The following is a 19,251-nucleotide window of genomic DNA, read 5'->3' on the forward strand; positions in this document are numbered from 1 at the left end:
CCGAAGCAAGATGGCTTCTGAATAACGCCTTTCTTCGACGAAATCAATGTAAAGATTATAACCAGGGAGGGAATAATAAACTTAACTTAACGTAACATCGATTCTTATTCTTCTTGATTAATGATATTATCTAATAATACTAATTGAAACATTAACTCATAATTAGATCGAAAAAGCAAAGGATAAACCCATATAAGGTGTTTAAAACACGAATAAAAAGAGCGGAAAATTCTGACATCTATCGACTATTCTGTAACTACATTTTTCATGACAATGCATGCAAATTTAAAGCGAACAGTGAGACAAGCAAAGATCGGTGTAAATAATTTTAATAAAATATTTAGACATTAACATGCAATTCTGATAGTTCTAAATGATTAAAAATAAATGGTTCTTTTATATTAGGATAATTTGTAAGTATCTTATTTCTTCAATCTGACAAAAAATCTTTGGATCAGTATATTTATTTATAATACCATTTAAATAGATAGTTCGCTGATTTACTGGCTCCTCTCTGATTTGTACTACGAATCGCAGGTCACTTTGACTAAAAACACGAAAGACACGAGAAGACAAGTCGTTGATACGTGATAAAACGAGCACGATAATTTTTTAACAATTGCTTATTTGAGCACGTGTACTTCGAAATTACAATGAACAGTAAACAAACCATGCATATCGCGTATCATGTGTTCGTAAGCGCGTGGTTACACTTAAATGAGCTGGGCGGACGCTTGGCAACGTTGCAGAGGCGCCGCGCTGATCGTTAGTTGATTTAAAGTATCCGCGGTAAAAAGAAAAGAATATGACAGCTATCTCTTTACAGAAATATCAAATAACTCAGATTTCGATAGATTTAGATTTTCTTCGGAAAATCAAAGGATTTTGAGCCGACATTTCGCTAAAATAATATGTGTTCATCTAGTATTCTACGATTGCTTACCTAAATCTATCTAAAAAATAACATCGTTCTAATACGATCGATCCGAGCTTCGCGCCGCTGACACCGCTATCTGGTGGCCAACTCCTGGAACTAAACGATATAGGAAAATGATTTGATTTCGTCAATTTTATATCACGAATGTAGAAAATAAATAATTAAATTTATACATTTAAGTTATCACTGTACATACATATATATGAGACGTATGTACATACTTTTAATTGTTGTATTTTACTGCTTTATCTTATTTTTTTTATTTAGAGTTAAACATATGTATTTTTTCAATGCGTCTTCGTATTAATCATGTAATGATATATTCTTTATTCTTAGAAGAAGATGTATATGTCTTTGAACATTTCTGTATTATATAAATCAAACAATGACTGTCTTATTGCATATTTCAATTATTTTTACACATACATATGCATATCTTTTATTTAGTAAGAAGATCCGAATTTTATGACATTATACACGGTTTAGATATATTTATTTACAAAGAAATTTTAGTATGACTAACAGTTGAATTTTACAACTTAAAACAGGTTTAGTATAAGAAAATATAACATAGTGAATTTATAATTTATGAAGCATGTATAGTGACCCATGAAAATATTTAAATAGGCGTAGAAATTTTTCATATATATATTATACAAAACATTTTAAAATTTCATTAGTATTGTAATGAAAAATTAAACTTTGCAAAAATCATCAAAGTATTTAAAGAGTCAATTGTTCACTATATTAATAAGCAGAATATGTAATGAGACCATCTTTAGCAGTGATTGTATGTATGTTTAAAATTACTATTCATGCTGTATACTAATTTTTCGCTATATATATATGCTGCAATAAATGTTTTGTGTGTTCTATACACGTTTTTGGAGTGATTTCAAATTTTACTATTATAATCGAGATAATCGTGTCTCATTATAGCGTTAACGAAATTTTAAAAAGTTACACGTAATGCATATAATATAATATATCCATAAAAATCTGTTATAGTAGGTGTTCAAATAATTTTGTGAGCCATTGTAGGTTTAATTGTAAAAAAATATACAGATTAACATTGTAAAATCACATATATATAGTTTATGAAATATATAAGTCTATAGAAAGCGAACGTTGTAAAAATTTAACTTTGGTTATTGAAGTATCAATTCTTGATTGATTGTATCGTACAAAATTAAATTGTCTGGACACAAAGGGATAAAGATACGAGAAAAAATGAAAAACCTAATCTATAAAATGTATTTAGAGAGCAGTAAAGGAAATATATATCTATCTATAGTACTCAAAGATGCAGATAGTATCTAATTTAATAATAGTATATGGTGTAGCATAGTAAGCAACATGGCGGCATATCCGGTATGTTATTTCGATGTTTGTAATTACAGTTACTGCCTTGCCTTCTCGACAAAATGCTTCGAATAGATTAGTGAAATTGTGAACAACGGTGGTGATATAAATTACTTATTATTCGGTCTTAAATGTCGCCTCGTGTTTGTAAAAATAAAACGAACACATTTCGTAAAAAATACGCGAGTGTGAAAATTCGAATTAATCAAAGAATCATTTATGTTAAGCACATTAGCGTCGAAGTGAATCGAAACGGCCGTCTTGCGTAGCTAGAATTTTGTATGGGAAAAGCAGAGTCAGTATTCATTCGTTATATAGGAAAATCAAGAGGTAACATGGCAAAAGGTAGGAATATAATTCGAAAAAATTCATCTACATTTTCACTAAACATTTTATTCCGACGATCAGGTTATGTTTTGATGGTTTTCACTTCCTCTCCATTTTGAATTTTACCTCAAAGACGCTAGTTTCTCAGAACATCACTTAATTTCTGCACAATTTTTACCAAATAAATTGTCCCGAATTTTTATTTATACACTTACGCTCCTAAAATATATTTCTAGTCACCAGAAAATGATATATTCGAAAATATTAAATTTTACATCTCCGTACATATTTTTTATATTTTATTACTCATTCGTCGCGTTCATTGTAACAAGCAATTATTATTGCAATAATATTTTCCACAAAATGTTGTAGATATTAATATACATCTATGACAATAGGATATTCACAGATATACATACATATATACTGTTACATATGTATACAATGTTGTGTAGGTTCTGTAATTACAATGATAAGACGTGAAACTTGATCAGTGACATAATATATGTATGTATAATGTACATAGTTTAAAAACTCAATAATTAACAAAAATAAAATATTTGATAAAATTAATATTATAATTAGCTATGGTATATAATTTTGTATATTATCATATTTAATATTTTATATCTTGGAAAATTTATAAAATGTAGAAGTATAAATGGTTAATTTAATTGCAGAAAGACGAAAACGTGTGCAAACAAGAAATGCAATTCGTACAAGAGCTACTGTTTTATCCCCTCAATACGATACAACATCACCAATGAAGAAGGTGGTTAAACTGCATGATAGTAATATTAAAGATGTTAACTCTGATGAGATCCATTCAGTATCAGAAGCACATAAAGTGCCTGTGTGCATAAGTTCCTTTTTTTATACACAAGTACGTAAGTTGTTTCATATACAAATTAAATATTGAATTTTTCTATGGATGCTCTATTTTTTTGGTTGAAATTTATATTTAATAAAAGTACTTGTTAGAGTTCAATGATACCAATTTTAAATTTAGAAATCTACTAATTCAAAAGTTATAACTATGTAAGACTGAGCATTTTTAAAGTATTTTACATGTTATTTTGATGCCATATTGGCTTATATTTATGATTTGACCAATTGGTTCATTGTATTCATGTTCTTTAATCTAAGTATATTTTATAACTTATATACAAATAATTTTTATTCAAAATGATAAAATATATAATGGTGTCGTTCATTTTAAAACATAGATTACAGATGTCCCTAAAAATAAAGCTTCTATCCTGCCTATCGAAGAAAGGTTTTGTGGAAGTAAAGAAACCAATGATGTACAAAGTGATATCCTCACTGATGTTAGTCAATTCAGAACGGATGGTAATATTTCATAAATTGCTAATTGATAGGTCATAATGTACATATATTTAAATGATAATGATTCAATAAATAAACAAATTTTCAGAAACACCTGTAGCAGTACCTATTCATGGCCCATCAACACCACACAGGATTAACATGCCAAACCATCAATTGGAAGATTTAGATGAAAGAAATACAAATGAAAATATGCATATGAAACCTGTTGTAATTCCCACACTTAATTTGGAGCAACAACCTTTAAAAAAGTCTGCTAATCGTAGCCGTAGAAAATTAACCAGCAATCAGCCTGCCACAAATCGGTCAACAGATTCTTCAAATACTAAAAGTACAAATCATAAGCTTACGGACTACTTTCCAGTACGCCGTAGTGTGAGAAAATCAAAGAAAGCTGTATTAGAAGAAAAGCAACGTGATATGGAAAATAAAGTGCTTTATCAAGTAGAAGAAGGCTTAGAAGTAAGACAAGTTGATAAAAGAAAGTTGTTATTTTATCGTAAATCCTACATAAAATATTTTTCTTTAGGTAAGACACTTTGCTGGTAAAGGTCGTGGTGTAGTAACAACACGAGAGTTTATGAAAGGAGAATTTGTAGTAGAATATATTGGTGAATTAATCGATCAAGTAACAGCAAAGAAACGTGAAAAAATATACGCACAAGACCAGAACACGGGGTGTTATATGTATTATTTTCAACATCGTAATCATCAGTATTGGTAGGTATTTTTTTCATTATTATTCATAAAATTATTGTAAATCATTGACCACTTACAACATCACCATATTTTTAGCGTTGATGCAACAGCAGAGACTGATAAGTTAGGTAGATTAGTAAATCATTCAAGAAATGGTAATTTAATCGCTCGAGTCGTAGAAGTAGAGTCGACGCCACACCTGATACTTACGGCGAAAGAAAATATATCTACAGGGGTGGAAATAACATATGATTACGGAGATCGAAGTCGCGAAGCCATTCGTCATCATCCATGGTTGGCATTATAGCGCTTTCAAATAATTAATTAATTAGTTATAATAGCATGGTGTATCGTATTGCAGAATTCGTTCAATTGATTTTCTTCCTTCTATGAAGGAACAATAAATACATATAGAGAATTTTAGTTGAATTTTATGAATTAATCTGATTAAAAATGTTTCTAAGATGAATGTATCTCTACTTTGATATAACAAATATGTAATTATGTACTTCGTTATCTATGTAACAAAGCAAGAGGAATTAGAAGTATTTGATATTTTATAAAATTGATAGTCTAGCTTGCATACGTGTTTTCTTTGTTACATAAATTTCATTCATAAACATTCATAAACTGTTAAAAACATCAAACTGACAAAATAGATATTACAAATTTTTAATCAAATACTTTTTTAATGTTGTTACTATTATGTTTAATTATTATTTTTTGACTGTAAGGCATTTTCGTGTCACAGTTTATGAACAAATATGTACAGTTTCTTTACGAACTTTACTAACAAATGCTTCATCTAGTCTTAAATTCAGTCTAGTATTATTGACTACAGATAAGACACGTCATTAGACATCTCAATATACTAGGCGACAACTTTTCCTGGTTGAAGGATTTGTAATACATTGATATGATTACAAATGTGTTTTCTTTTCTTTTAAATATTTTATTACGGAGTACTTCGATCTCTGTGTTGCGGTACCTGTACTGTAAGACAACTACTTTTGTTTTCTGTCAATTTGTCACTGCCAAATTCCAAATGACGTGAGAGGTAATTCGTAATTAACTTTATAAACGAAAGATGTTATGTAATAACATTATAAATAAAAGTAGTTTAATTGATAAAAGTAAATAATATTCGCAATCTCAATCTTTTTTGGAAATCTAGGAAACTGAGATATCGTAATTCATCTTTTATTATATGCAAATAAAAAACTAAAAGAAATGCCTTCACATGAAGAAATAAAATATCTATAATCTTTCATATTCTAAATAAATCTCTATAAAATTTTATGTATATTTTGCCTAAGTACTTTCACCAATATTTCGTCAGTATTTCTTTTATTGAATAATATTTACTATTAGTTTTAAATATACCTTATAATAACTTATAAAACGAGTTAATAATTTATTGTAGAATTTTATCATTGCCAAGTATATTTATGCGATAATTTATTCGTGTTTTTTATTCATTTGTTGAAGCATTTTATACAATTGTATGACAGAAATAAATTTAAAAAATTAAAATTCTATGTTGATAGTAGTATTGTAATAGTGTATGTTAATATTAATCATTATTGTCATTATCATTAGTATTATACAGGACATAAATTATACAGGTACAGTTTTATTTTAATGAGAATCATGCATAAAATATGTAATTTATTTCGAATCTGTAAATAAACACATTGTAGTATATATTCTTACAAAATATATTAGTATTTTATCATATGAATGAAACTATTTGATTCCCAATACAAAGTATTTTCGTAACAATAAATACATATTGCATGATTTTTTATTTATTCTCCACTGTAATTTCTTCATCATCCTCAGAATTTTCACCACTTCCTATAAAAGTTTCTTCTTTTGCTTTTAAAAATGGTGGTGGTAAAAGAGATGAAAACTCTGATTTTTTTGGTAAATGTATAATATTACTTAGTGACATTTCTTCTATTAATGTGTCATCCATATTCTTTCCCTTTAAATCTTCACTTTTAATAATCGATTGAGCAACATTAGATTTTTCAGGTAATGCATGTAATTGCGCTTTTGTTCCATAATTAGAAATTTTATTATTATTCTGTATTAAAGAAGAAGTATTAAAGGAAGAGGTGGGTGGAGATGTGGGAATTTGCTGAAGCTGATCATCTGAAGTACTTGTTTTTGTTATAGTTTTATACATTCGTTCAAGTGCCTTTGATTCTCTTTCAGACATAGATTTTTTCTTATCCACTAAAGCGTCCTTTAATTCAACCATAAAATTTTTAAACAACGTTTTATCTCGTTTAGAACTGTACAGTGATATTTCGTCGGCTTCTTTACTCAAAGGTTTCAAATATTCTTCCCTAATATATTCTTCGAATACCTCATCCATAATTTCCGGTTCTGAATCAGTTACAATGTGGATATTCGAATTTGCATTTAACATTGGAATATTCGTTTCCAAACAGTTAATTGTAGAACCACTATTTTGCGATTTTACAAGAAATAGACTACTAAACTCAATAAAATCTTTTGCAGTGTCAATACTTTTTTGAGCTGCAGTTAACTTCTGCATTGTGTTCTCCATACAACCTTCGTTTGTTACATTTTCAATTACATCATTATCAATATCTTGGAGTATTGATAATATGTGGCTGTAAGCCAACTGTAATTTATTAGAAGCTAAATAGAGGTGCATATATAAATCTTGCCATTTAGATGAATCTGGACCTCTAAAACAATAGAAATATATAAACAATCTGTAATTTTTAACATTTATAAAGATATTTTAAAAAAGCATTCTTACCTGTATTTATATGATATGGGTTCTAGTTTAAAACTATAATAAGCATCAATGTGTTCTGATAACTTATTTTTATATATGCTTAAATACATGATTAAAAAACGTATGATATAGGCCAATTGTAATTCAGGAATTTTCTTGTATGATTGCTGCCAAGTATAATTATCGTATGCTATAGTTAATAAATACAACATCTCAGACTGAGTGAGGATATAAGTATGATATAGAGTCTATTAGAAAAATAATATAATGTATAAAAATATACAAATATTAGTTACAAAATCAGTACTAAAAGATATTTCATTTCAACCTTCAATTTTTGATAATTTATTTCACCATGTATTTCAAACGATTTACTATCAAATCTCGTTAATAAATCTTCATTACAAATATCTACTGGTAGCAGTTTTATAAGAGTTAAAGAAGCATGATAATAGATGCAAGCAATAACTCCCAAATATTTGACTAAATTTTCCATTATGGGTTGCAAATATTTTAGTCTACCTGCTGTGAGATCACTGTTGAATTATATATATTAGAAATAATATAACATTACGTAATAGTCTAATAAATTGTAAAATTTAAAAGCTTACGAAAATTGTTGGGAACTTTTCCCTTGGTGCAATTTTATTTTATACCCATATTTCAAAATTTTCAATCCCTTCTTACAAAGATCAAAGAAATCATTCTGTAGAGACACAATGGATTTTAGATCTCTATGTGCCCTTATTCTCAAAAATTCTATATAACTAATGCAATATAATGCAGCTAATGCAAATAAACTAGCTGAAGTTTTATGTTGGGTATTATAAAACATATAGACTGAAGATGATAAAATAGTGCCAAATAAAATAAATTTTGATGTTATAGTCCTGCAAAAAAGATAATATGGGTATCGTTTTATTTGATTTAACTCTTGCACCAATTTTTGCTTTTTATAGTTGAGATAATTATAGTTAATTTCAATATCATTTGATAAATTTAAAAGTTTACCTCCATGGTTTATATTCATATTTATCAAGAAAACTATGTATTGCACAACCATGATCATTTAAAAGAATTTTCGCATTTAAAATAGTTTCCACCTGTTTGTAGGATATACTATCATCCTAACATAAATAAAATTCTTCATTATAAATATTTTATAGTATTACTTAAGCATGTTGAGTATAATATTTATACCTGAATTATTCCCAAGTATATAGAATATAATTTTTTAAAAATATTTTTTACGTTAAATATACAATCCTAAAAATACAAAAATTATTTATAAAATGCATATCGTATGATTTTCATTGGTTCATTTGAAAAAGTACTCACAAATAATTTAAGATACCTCTTTTCATTTTTAGGTATTTGTTTTTGTATTGTTACACTTTCAAAGTCGGTATAACCTAATTTACATAAATGTTCGTATAATGACGAACCCTAAAAAATAAAAAATAAAATATAATAAAATATTAAACAATGATATATTATTGATTTTTTATCAAATGTAGAAAAATTTAAAATACTTTTATGACAACATCTTCGTCTTCATCAGTGATATCAGTAGAATTCATGGTGTATTAATGTTTGAAACAAACAATGAATTATATAATATTATTTCAAGAATTTAAGTTTCTTTTACATTCATAAAATATACTTGTCAGAACATTTTATTGATATATTTTAGGTTAGGTAAAGATATTTCACATATCACTTTATTTTTTTGTTGTTGTATAATATATAATTTGAACAGCTTCATCTTTCCTTATTCAATATAATTCCTGTTTTAAACTTATTTAATTTATTCTATTTATATAAAATAGAAAAAACTACAGAACTGTTTTCATTATTGTCCTATATATGTATCTCTCACATTAACCTATATACTTCGAATTGTGTAGAGGTTAGTTTTTAAAGTTCTCGCTCCTGTACCTCCAGTGAACCGCAAACAAAAATTCCTCGATTATTTTTTTTATGCTTTTATCACGTTATTATTAAATAATGAAGAATTTGGTAGTGAAACAACGCACTAGTCGTCTTTTAAATATCCTAGAAAATGAAATTTCAAATGTAAAAGATTTAAAAATATTGTATACCGTTGATTCAACTAATGATGATTTTTATATGCTTTTAAAAAATAAATTATGTAAAATTCCATCGAATTATGTGGAAGACATAAGTTTCTTCGAAATTGATGAAAATTTAGAATTCATAGGTTTGGAATATTGTAGTGTAATACAAGAACTATATGGTGTCTGTAAATCTGGCAATATTATAAGAATAAATCTAGAACCTGAATTTAAATACGAATTGATGATTGATTTAAACACAGATTTACAATGCATGAAACTAAGTCCAGATCATGAAATAATCATATTAGTTACAATTAGTGGTATTGTGATTACAATGGTATCTACTTTTGAAATAATCTCAGAGGTAGATCTGCATGCACAATATTTTGGTCAAAAGCAATTTGTAACTGTTGGTTGGGGTACGAAGGAAACTCAGTTTCATGGTTCAGAAGGAAAAAAAGCAGCAATATCTAAGCCAACAGAAATATGTGAAAACGATCTAGATGATGGATTATATAAAATAACTTGGCGCGATGATGGTTTGTTATTTGCTGTTGGTTTCTTACATCCCAAAAATAAAGTTAGACAGTTTAAAGTATTCAATAGAGAAGGTATTTTACAATACACCAGTGAGATCGCTAATGGTTTGGAAGAGTCATTGTCATGGAAACCATCTGGTAGTTTAATTGCAGCAACACAGATTTCACAAAACAAGCACCTTGTTGTATTTTTTGAGAAGAATGGTTTAAAACACAGAGAATTTTTACTTCCTTTTAAACCAAAAGAAATTAGGGTATGTGTGAAAATTTGCATTTATTATTATTCTGAATAAATTTAAGAGCATGATAATTTAAATATTTTAAAACTTATTTTAGGTGAGAGATTTATTTTGGTCTGCAGATTCAGAAATTTTAACTATTTGGTGTCAAATTCAGGCAGATTCTTCTTCAGTTCTACAACTATGGACAGAAAATAATTATCATTGGTATTTGAAACAAACTATTAAATTTCCCACAGATAACTCACTAATATGTGCCACATGGAGTACAACATCTTGTTTTAAAAAGCTGATTGTTTTAACATACAAAGAACTTATCACATTTGACTATAATTGGTCTGTTGATCAAAGTAGAGGCATAACTGTACATGATAAATCTGTTATTGGCATCATTGATGGAAATAAGTCATTAATGACTGGTCTTAGAGTAGGAATTGTACCACCACCAATGGCACATAAAACTTTAGAAACGTCTGAGTCCATAAATGCTATTGTTTTTGCACCTGATATAACAGGCAAAGATACCTGGATAGACAGCAATGCATTCTTTTGTGTTTCTGCTAGTAAAAAATTAATATTTTACAAGTCTTTAGTGGTAAATATAAATGAATTATAAATTATTTAAAATTTCACAAAGATGAAAGGATAATTACTAATGCATTTAAAAAATTAGGATTCATTCCTTTTAGACTATGAACATGTTGGAACATATGATATTAAATGGGATATTCTACTAGAGCATAAAAATTTCTTTTACAATATGCATCACTTTTTATGGCTTAATGAAAACAACGTTTTATGTTCATTATCAATAAATGATCAGAGTTTCCTCTGTGTTTTGATGTTAAGTGCAATAGAAGATCAAACACAGGGACAAGTTATATTGAGGTATATTTATGAGAAAAATTTGTTTAATTTAAAAATAGTATAAGTTATACTTTAGTTTCGAAAATTAATAATTCTTTAATGTTTAAAGGCAAGTACACGTTATGGATGGTTTAATTCAACACATAGTTCGTTCTCCAGATTCAGATGAAGCATACATAATTATAGACAATTCCATTATAAAATATACAAAAGAAACAGAATTAGTTCCAGTTGATATACAATTGCAAGGATATACCTATAAAGTAGAAGTTGTGAAAATTGGGACAAAGCACAAAGTACTGTCATTATATCACAGGAACTGTTTTGCAATTAATGGAAAGCAAATTGCTAACAATATCACAAGTTTTTTCGTTCACTCGGAATTTTTACTTCTTACAACTGCACAAAATACTTTGATATGCACTATCTTGAACGAGAATGATTTTGAAGAATTACTAAAGCAAGATTTGACTGTAAAGCCATGGGAAAATCGACTCAATGATAAGTCATTTTCAGGTATACCAGTCATTAATTTCTAATTGTTAAGTTATTTTTAATATTATAATTAAGTTGATTAATCAATATTTTTAGATATGAATATTAGAAGAGTGGAAAGGGGATCTCAATTGATTGCAGCTATTGCTAAAGATTCCAAAGTTGTTTTGCAAATGCCTCGTGGAAACCTAGAATGCATTCAACCAAGGGCATTGTCTTTATATATTATTGGATTTTACTTAGACAATTGCAATTATTTATCTGCCTTCGATTTAATGCGGAGACAACGAATAAATTTGAACTTGATCTATGACTATAATCCAAAAAAATTTATCGAGAATGCAAATAAATTCGTGGAACAAGTTTCCAAAGCAAGTTGGTTGAGTTTATTCTTGTCTGAGTTAGCAGATGAAGATGTTACCACGACAATATATGCAAATTACTATCGAAGACATCAGTCAGAATCAAGAAACCTTGAAATAAATAAAATTGAACCAATTTGCAGTTTACTGCGAAACATTATGGAAGAAAAGAACAACTCTGATCATTTAATTCAACCGATATTAATCAGTTTGGTGAAAGATAAAAGAAAGCAAGGAATAGAAGCTGCGCTAACGAAAATAAAGAAAATTCAGAAGTTAGAGGAAAACCGTACTGGATATGAGGAACACATAATGTCTGATGAAGCACTAAAATATCTGTCGTACATAATGGATGTAAATATACTATTTGATATAGCTTTAGGAATGTACGATTTTGATTTGACTATGTTCATTGCTTCTAAGTCACAAAAAGATCCCAAAGAATATATTCCATTTCTTAATGGCTTGAAAAAGCTTGATGAGAATTATATGAAATATTCTATCGATTTACATTTGAAACGTTATGAGTCTGCTCTTGAACATATTGCGAAAGAACCAAACAGATTTAACGAATGTATAAATTTGATACGTAATTATAATCTGTATACAAAAGGTTTAAAATTATTTGAGAAGAAAAGCAAAATGTATAAGGAGGTAGCCAGAAGTTACGGTGAATATTTATTGAATAAACGACACTATCATGAAGCTGGAATTATGTTTCATAGATCTGGTGATATCAAAGAAGCTTTAAATGCTTATAAATTAGCTAGTTGTTGGCAAGATGTTATTATACTATCTACTCAAATGGAACTAAGGTTGATATAAGCAATAGATATAAAACAGATTGAAGTCATTATTATAAATTTATAAAATTAAATTATATTAAATTATATTTTAGTGAAACAGAAAAACACGAGATTTATCACGATCTTGTAGAACGTCTAAAAATTGATAAAAAGTATGAGGAAGCTGCACATATTTTAATGAATTATTTCAGAAATGCGAAGGAAGCTATAATCTCTTTATGTAATGGTAAACAATGGAAAGATGCTGTAAGAATTGCGCATGATACCAAAAATCTAGATTTGATTGGTAGGTTTACACTTTCAAAAATAGTACATAAGTTAAATATCAATTGACTACATTATTAATTAAAATTGTTATATTTCAGAATGTCATATAAAACCTAGTGTATACGAATATGCGGATCACGCTCTGTCACAAATAGAAAAAAATAGACAAGATTTTGAGCAATATAAATTGCGTCTTGCAACAGTCAGGCACAATATTTCTCAGAGAAACAATAAATCGTACAATGAAATACTTTGTGACAATGAATTGATATGTAATAACGGCATTTCAGATATTCTTAGCGATACAAGTAGCGTTGTTAGTTCAACTTTGAGTCAAAGATCGAGATTGTCTACTATCTCTGGGTAAAGACGTTTGAGAATAATGAATAAAGCTTTTTTAATGAATTTATGTTAAAAATTAAATATGTTTACATGTGTATTACTTTTAGAAAAAGTTATAGATCCAGCAAAAATCGAAGAAAGCAGGAAAGGAAATTTTTAAGTTTAAAAGAAGGCAGTGTCTTTGAGGATCTGGCATTAATACAAACTTTGTATCAAATTATCAGCAATATGTACAAAGAACGAGGTTTGTGTACTTATTTATAGAAATTAATTATCATATAAAGATTACATAATATTTCTAATTTCAGATGATTTGCAGATATTGATACAGATGCTTTTGTATTTCGATGACGATGAATATGCGGAAAAAATACAAAATTCCATGGAAGAGTTACTTTTGATAATAGAAACAAGTAAATCTGAAATCTGGGATAAATCTGCACCTTCAAGCTTAGCAGAAATGGTACACATTACACCATAATTATAATTGAATTAATTAATTGCACTACTTTTTATGTTCGTAAAAAATTTTAGGAAAATACAGAACTTATGGCGATGACAGATTCACAAGGATTCTCTACCTGTTATAAATTAGTTGGTAAGTTATTGTTAAACTATTGGGGAAACTTATCTTAATTATTACTCGAATTTTCAGAATCTTATATTACACATCCACCGGTAGCTAATTCTTCACCTTGGAAATTGAACATATTTTACTAATTAATTACAGTGAATATTTTTAGAAATCTAATTTTGAATTATATTTTACAATTACAATCTTTCCATTAAAAAAAGGATACATTTATTTCTGCTTATTTTTCCATTTATTTAATAAATCTCTAAGTTATTTATCATTAAAGATAATTTCTCTCTAGGTATATATGAAATAAAATATGTTACAATAATTATCATAGTTTATAACAAAGTTTTGCGAGGCAAACTCGCAGCTTTATAGTAATCTATTGATTTATATTATAAAACAAACATCTCGATATAAATTCAAATATATATATATTATAATATAATATTTAAATTTGTATGAATTATATGATACCCGGAAGAAACATTATTACAATTTATTTTCTATTGAAATTTTCTTTACATAAATTTTATACAATATTTACGTTCCAAACGCACACTGACAAAATGTCAGATATGAACAGTCATGTTCATTGATATAATATTTGTGAAAATATTGATATCAAATTATAGATTATTAATATCGTCTGGAATACTCGGGTATTTTCATACATTAACATTTAAAACTATTTATAGAACTAATATCAAAATAAAAATGTTTTTATAATCATGAATAAAAGTTAAAATTTCTTCAATATTTCAGTATAAAAGATATGATTCACAATTTAAATACCTAAAAATCTTGTTTTCAATTAGATAAAAATTCGGCAAAATGTTCAATGACTACAAAGTTGAAAAATTATTGTATTTCTAATTTATAGTCTTTGCTAATCTATAATTTATAAAATATATTAGGAATATTTTGTATTAAATAATTGAACTATATTATAATCTATATTAAATATAATCTAAAATAACTATCTTACTATCGTGTCTTTAGTACTTAATTAAATTTTATAGTCAATTGCAGTATTAATTTCTAAAATGATTTTGGACTGAAATCAAATCCATTCCAAATTTCTCAGCTTTCATTACTTTTACACCTTAATCATTTTGCCGAAATTTTACTGAATTTAAACAGAGATCCTTTGACAAACGTTGTTTGATAGTTTTCTATAGTGATCCAAAAATATACATATTTCCGTATCAATTGACTATACTCTCATGCTTCTTTCCTTTTCTCTCCTCTACTAAAAAACTTTCTCTATAATTACCCTAAATTGTGTAATTACGTGCATAGATAAAAAAAATCTTTAATAAGTAATTTCCATACTAAGTATCTGGTTTTTAATAAATCAGATATTATTCAACAAAATGCAAATTACCTTTACTCAAGAATAAAGGATATTCAAGTTACATTATATCATACGGAAATACTTACTAAAGTTTTTCTTCCTTTCTTACGAACTTCGTACAGCAACCCCGTAATATTTAGAGTTAAAATGTCCCATTTTTAATAGAACTTGTATACTTGAGGCTAATATCTGTAATTAAAACGAGACTACCATTCACATACTTTTAATTTAATAGATAAACAACTGTATTTTCTAATTGAAGTATTTTTTCCCTGTAGCATTTTATAGGTAAGGAATCATTAGTTACCTTACTGAATCTTGTTTGTAGGAATATTTTTCATACCAAATTATTTACTCCAATAAATTTTGGAGCTAAAGTCATTATTTAGAAATAATTTTAATATTCATCATGGTAACTATCAAAATAAATGTTTAATTATGACATTTTTTATATGAAAACAATATGATAGGAAAAGAAGATAAATGAAGATAGTCTCGTCTTTCTCTCTCTTTTTATTTAGTCTGCTCATCTCATATGTTTCTACTTGAAAATGTATCACCCTATGTGCGATGTAATTTATTTTGTCCAATGAAATATTGAACAAACAAATATCTCACTACAGTTATTTTTTAAAATGAATATTATACTGCCCTTTTATCTGCAGTAGCTAATAAATCTATTGTTGCTGATCTAAGTTCGGGTCGAGTACTAATCTTCATGCACTTTGCTTGGGCATATTTCTTTCTCACAGCTTGATACTTAATTTTATCTGCATTAACTATAATACTTGCTGTTTCCCGTACTACAGGGAATACGTCGTCCTTGGAATAGGTACTGTAATGTGCCAAGGTATTTGTCCAGACAACCTTTTGCTGGTCTTCGTCATCATTATCAATAATTCTGCATAATCAGATAAAACAATAATGGTAAATTATTAGTAAATAATAGTATCAACTATTATTTCATATTGATTCAATTTGCTTGTTTTGATTGATTTTTCTATATTAGAAAAGGAGAAAGCACAATGACTTTAATCCTTTAAGATAATATTTTAATAGATAACTTACAGGAAAGCTAAATATATTGCTGCAGCTGCAATAAGGCTTGGGGGATAGTGGCACATTTCATAGTGAACTAAGCTTTGTTCTAGAAAATATTTAGCCATTGTATGATGTATTGGGAGTGCCTAAAAACAATTTATTGAGTTAAGGATATAAAATTATGTAATATGAAAATTAATCGATGATACAAATTTATAAATTACCTTTCCAGCTTTGCTGTACCTCCTTAGGAAATGTAAGGGTAATGGTCTACCAAAAGAATAATCTAATGTTTTTACAATAAGCATTTCCATTTGTAATATTTCTACTTTCGAGTATGCATTATCTGTGATATATACAAAATCATTTATATCTGGAGAATACATTTCTTCATACTTGCTAGCAATAAACATAGCAGTCACACCAACCAATTGTAATCTTTTCCTATCTATTGAGCGAAAAGCCTATTGGAAGAAAACAAAATTAATTTTCAAAGAAAACCACATAAATATTAAAAGTTTTTATATGTAACAACAAACCTGTAAAAATCTATCAATGATAGCAACAGTTAGGTATAATGTTTCTTGCATTAAATGAAATTGTTGGTGTACATCCACTAACCAATCTATAAGTACACTCCTCATTTTTGGCGTAACTTCTTGTCCACATAGATATCCTTTTGAGATGGGATACATACTTTCTAGAGTTCTTAAGTATTCATAAATGTCATTACTATAAATAGAAACTAGACTAGGATTTCCTTTATCTTCTTCATCAATATCTTCAACTGCTAATAGATCTGAGGAGAATGACTGAACCTCCTTTTTAGCAGGTAGTGATACCACACTCTCTTGAGGAACTGCAACCTTTATTACAGGTTTAACTATTTGTACAGGTAGTTTCTCAGTTGCTTTTTCTGGTGGTTTGATAGCTTGTTTTGGGGCTATAATCGGTTTCTTGTCTTTTATTAGCAAGCTAGTTCTATCAATGGGTTCTATGCCTCTTAATGTATTTACTTTGTTTCCTATTTCACCCAAAGCAGCTCTTTTTGTCTTCCCAGGTATTGTGGTCACAGAAGACTTAAGATTCTTTGTATTTTCTTGATTTACAATATTCTGAAAATTTATTTCATGATCCATATTTTGACTTTCTTGTACAGATCTTACTTGTTAAAAAAAGAAATACCTTTACTCTTTCCATATATATAAAAATAGATAACATTGTTACATATACATTTTAATACAATAGTTAGTGTAACAATAACTTTTTGACTATCAAAACTATTTTTTACAAATATTCTGTATATATGTATAACAATATTATTTTTCAATAAATCCGACTAATTTAATCTACTAACTATTGTATTACTTATTTTAAGTTACAATACATGGTAAGTATGAAGAGTTAAAAGTAAAATATTAATAAAATAAAAGGGGATATAACAAATACGAATTAAATATTTAAATGCCAATCTTCCTAGCAAAATAATAATTAAATGTTAAAAAGAGACCTTATCATTTAAACAATTTTTAATTTTTAATCCGAGTATAGGAATAAAACATTATAATATGATGTAAATAAAATAAATATAATTCATACAATAAATAGAAAATGAAATGAATGCTTTTCGTGATGTAATTACCTAGGCAGCACAAAATTCCGCCTAAATCGGCTCTAAATGTTTACGAACGCATTTCCGTTTAAGATACATGATGCAACTTACAACTAATTACATCTTTAATACTTTTATAACAATTTCTACCTTAGAATAATATTACATAACGAAGGAAAAGCTAAAATTTATGCAATTTATATAAAATATAAAAGATGCACGAGACTTTAACGATCAAAATGTACGTTAATATTAAATTTCAAAAATCAAAATTCTTCGTTATTAAACAATCAAACGAGTGATATTAAAATTCGTATTAAGAATATTAAAATACATACAGCAATCTGGATAAATCATAATAATTGTTATTTCGATGACTTTTGAAATAAATGAAGGGCATTTAAAGATGTCAGGAACAGACGGTTACCCTGTTCTATTGACCTCCCCTTGTTATCAATGGCTAATTTGATACACATCGATGTTTTTAAAATATTTAAAACTTACCGTGAGCGCGGTCCTATTTCTTAAAGCCATCGTTAACAAAGTCAGGAAATAATTACACGCAACACCAAAAGCTAGTCTTCCGATTAGTCTACTTCCACCGTCTCCCAAACAACGTTTAACTCGCAGTAACGACTCTGTCGGTTTGAATTTGTTTAGTCGATCGAACGGAAGTTCACCTTCTGCGGATGTTAGTATACAGAAGAAGAAATGCCGCGAAAGTCACGAGATCTGATTGGTCGATCGAATGGTAACGTATTTCAAACGTGTCACAACTATGTTTCACTTTTTTTATAAATTGATAAATTTCAGGTGGCTTTCTTGTTTATTATATGAATGAATTAATAGTATGAAAGTAAATTTAATTAACTATTTCAAATCATTTTTCAGAAAATGACTATACTTCTTTCACTGATGTTAGTTTTATTTGCTAAATTAGTTAGAAGAATGATGTATCTAAAAAATCGTCATTTTTTAAATATTTACACAACATTAGCTCTAAAATGTGCTATTTGGGAATTAGAAATGTTACAGTTATCTAATACAATCATATTATTTCACAAAAGTGTTGTTAAAATTCAGAATAGGTTCCCAATATTTTTTCTGGCAATGAGGCAATAAGCAATACATATTACAAGCAGTATTATATCGAAGATTCCCCAAACCTACTGACTATTAATTGAATTGTAAACAAAAATAAATTCTTTCATTGTTAAATAG

General features: G+C 27.7%; 4 protein-coding genes across 6 annotated transcripts; 2 read left to right on the forward strand and 2 right to left on the reverse strand.

The window, feature by feature from the left end:
• The first annotated feature begins 2,287 nt into the window (after positions 1-2,287).
• On the forward strand, positions 2,288-5,776 carry LOC132914266 (histone-lysine N-methyltransferase PR-Set7). Of its 3 annotated transcripts, none has more exons than XM_060973241.1 (6): positions 2,288-2,308; positions 3,307-3,509; positions 3,853-3,976; positions 4,062-4,435; positions 4,503-4,693; positions 4,769-5,776. In XM_060973241.1, the coding sequence occupies exons 2-6, from the start codon at positions 3,390-3,392 to the stop codon at positions 4,977-4,979; spliced, it is 1,020 nt and encodes a 339-aa protein (XP_060829224.1). In that variant the 5' UTR covers positions 2,288-2,308; positions 3,307-3,389; the 3' UTR covers positions 4,980-5,776. The 3 variants fall into 3 exon arrangements, with proteins under 3 accessions (XP_060829224.1, XP_060829223.1, XP_060829225.1); XM_060973240.1 differs by lacking the exon at positions 2,288-2,308 and adding an exon at positions 2,315-2,644; XM_060973242.1 differs by lacking the exon at positions 2,288-2,308 and adding an exon at positions 3,196-3,216.
• A 321-nt stretch (positions 5,777-6,097) lies between these two features.
• LOC132914251 (uncharacterized) lies at positions 6,098-9,177 on the reverse strand. The gene is made up of 8 exons (XM_060973204.1): positions 8,981-9,177; positions 8,787-8,894; positions 8,649-8,714; positions 8,460-8,575; positions 8,060-8,338; positions 7,777-7,984; positions 7,470-7,696; positions 6,098-7,395 (listed from the first exon to the last, which is right to left on the reverse strand). Exons 1-8 carry the CDS (start codon positions 9,026-9,028, stop codon positions 6,477-6,479), a joined length of 1,971 nt encoding a protein of 656 aa, XP_060829187.1. The 5' UTR covers positions 9,029-9,177; the 3' UTR covers positions 6,098-6,476.
• Positions 9,178-9,455: 278 nt separating this feature from the next.
• LOC132914243 (putative elongator complex protein 1) lies at positions 9,456-14,248 on the forward strand. The gene is made up of 11 exons (XM_060973184.1): positions 9,456-10,319; positions 10,402-10,899; positions 10,978-11,192; positions 11,281-11,687; positions 11,763-12,843; positions 12,927-13,120; positions 13,200-13,464; positions 13,551-13,687; positions 13,752-13,906; positions 13,978-14,041; positions 14,099-14,248. The coding sequence occupies exons 1-11, from the start codon at positions 9,456-9,458 to the stop codon at positions 14,161-14,163; spliced, it is 3,945 nt and encodes a 1,314-aa protein (XP_060829167.1). The 3' UTR covers positions 14,164-14,248.
• Positions 14,249-14,503: 255 nt separating this feature from the next.
• On the reverse strand, positions 14,504-18,701 carry LOC132914265 (G2/mitotic-specific cyclin-B). Its single transcript, XM_060973239.1, has 5 exons — positions 18,535-18,701; positions 16,958-17,533; positions 16,643-16,882; positions 16,446-16,564; positions 14,504-16,278 (listed from the first exon to the last, which is right to left on the reverse strand). The coding sequence occupies exons 1-5, from the start codon at positions 18,562-18,564 to the stop codon at positions 16,020-16,022; spliced, it is 1,224 nt and encodes a 407-aa protein (XP_060829222.1). The 5' UTR covers positions 18,565-18,701; the 3' UTR covers positions 14,504-16,019.
• Positions 18,702-19,251: the final 550 nt, after the last annotated feature.

Source organism: Bombus pascuorum, chromosome 14 (genome assembly GCF_905332965.1).
Source record: "Bombus pascuorum chromosome 14, iyBomPasc1.1, whole genome shotgun sequence".
Lineage (NCBI taxonomy): Eukaryota > Metazoa > Arthropoda > Insecta > Hymenoptera > Apidae > Bombus > Bombus pascuorum.

What these genes read in the sequence shown, in the direction of transcription:
- LOC132914251 (XM_060973204.1), bottom strand. Translation starts at nt 9,028, where the DNA reads ATGAATTCTACTGATATCACTGATGAAGACGAAGATGTTGTCATAAAA. An exon ending in AAAAGTTCCCAACAATTTTC is followed by an intron (nt 7,985 to 8,059) that starts GTAAGCTTTTAA and finishes ATAATTCAACAG; the next exon opens with TGATCTCACAGCAGGTAGAC. An exon ending in CCCATATCATATAAATACAG is followed by an intron (nt 7,396 to 7,469) that starts GTAAGAATGCTT and finishes CTATTGTTTTAG; the next exon opens with AGGTCCAGATTCATCTAAAT.
- LOC132914265 (XM_060973239.1), bottom strand. Translation starts at nt 18,564, where the DNA reads ATGGCTTTAAGAAATAGGACCGCGCTCACG. An exon ending in GAAATAGGACCGCGCTCACG is followed by an intron (nt 17,534 to 18,534) that starts GTAAGTTTTAAA and finishes ATAAATTTTCAG; the next exon opens with AATATTGTAAATCAAGAAAA. An exon ending in GCAATATATTTAGCTTTCCT is followed by an intron (nt 16,279 to 16,445) that starts GTAAGTTATCTA and finishes CTGATTATGCAG; the next exon opens with AATTATTGATAATGATGACG.
- LOC132914266 (XM_060973240.1), top strand. Translation starts at nt 2,581, where the DNA reads ATGGGAAAAGCAGAGTCAGTATTCATTCGTTATATAGGAAAATCAAGA. An exon ending in AAGAGGTAACATGGCAAAAG is followed by an intron (nt 2,645 to 3,306) that starts GTAGGAATATAA and finishes ATTTAATTGCAG; the next exon opens with AAAGACGAAAACGTGTGCAA. An exon ending in CATCGTAATCATCAGTATTG is followed by an intron (nt 4,694 to 4,768) that starts GTAGGTATTTTT and finishes CCATATTTTTAG; the next exon opens with CGTTGATGCAACAGCAGAGA.
- LOC132914243 (XM_060973184.1), top strand. Translation starts at nt 9,456, where the DNA reads ATGAAGAATTTGGTAGTGAAACAACGCACTAGTCGTCTTTTAAATATC. An exon ending in CAGGGACAAGTTATATTGAG is followed by an intron (nt 11,193 to 11,280) that starts GTATATTTATGA and finishes TAATGTTTAAAG; the next exon opens with GCAAGTACACGTTATGGATG. An exon ending in AGATTGTCTACTATCTCTGG is followed by an intron (nt 13,465 to 13,550) that starts GTAAAGACGTTT and finishes TATTACTTTTAG; the next exon opens with AAAAAGTTATAGATCCAGCA.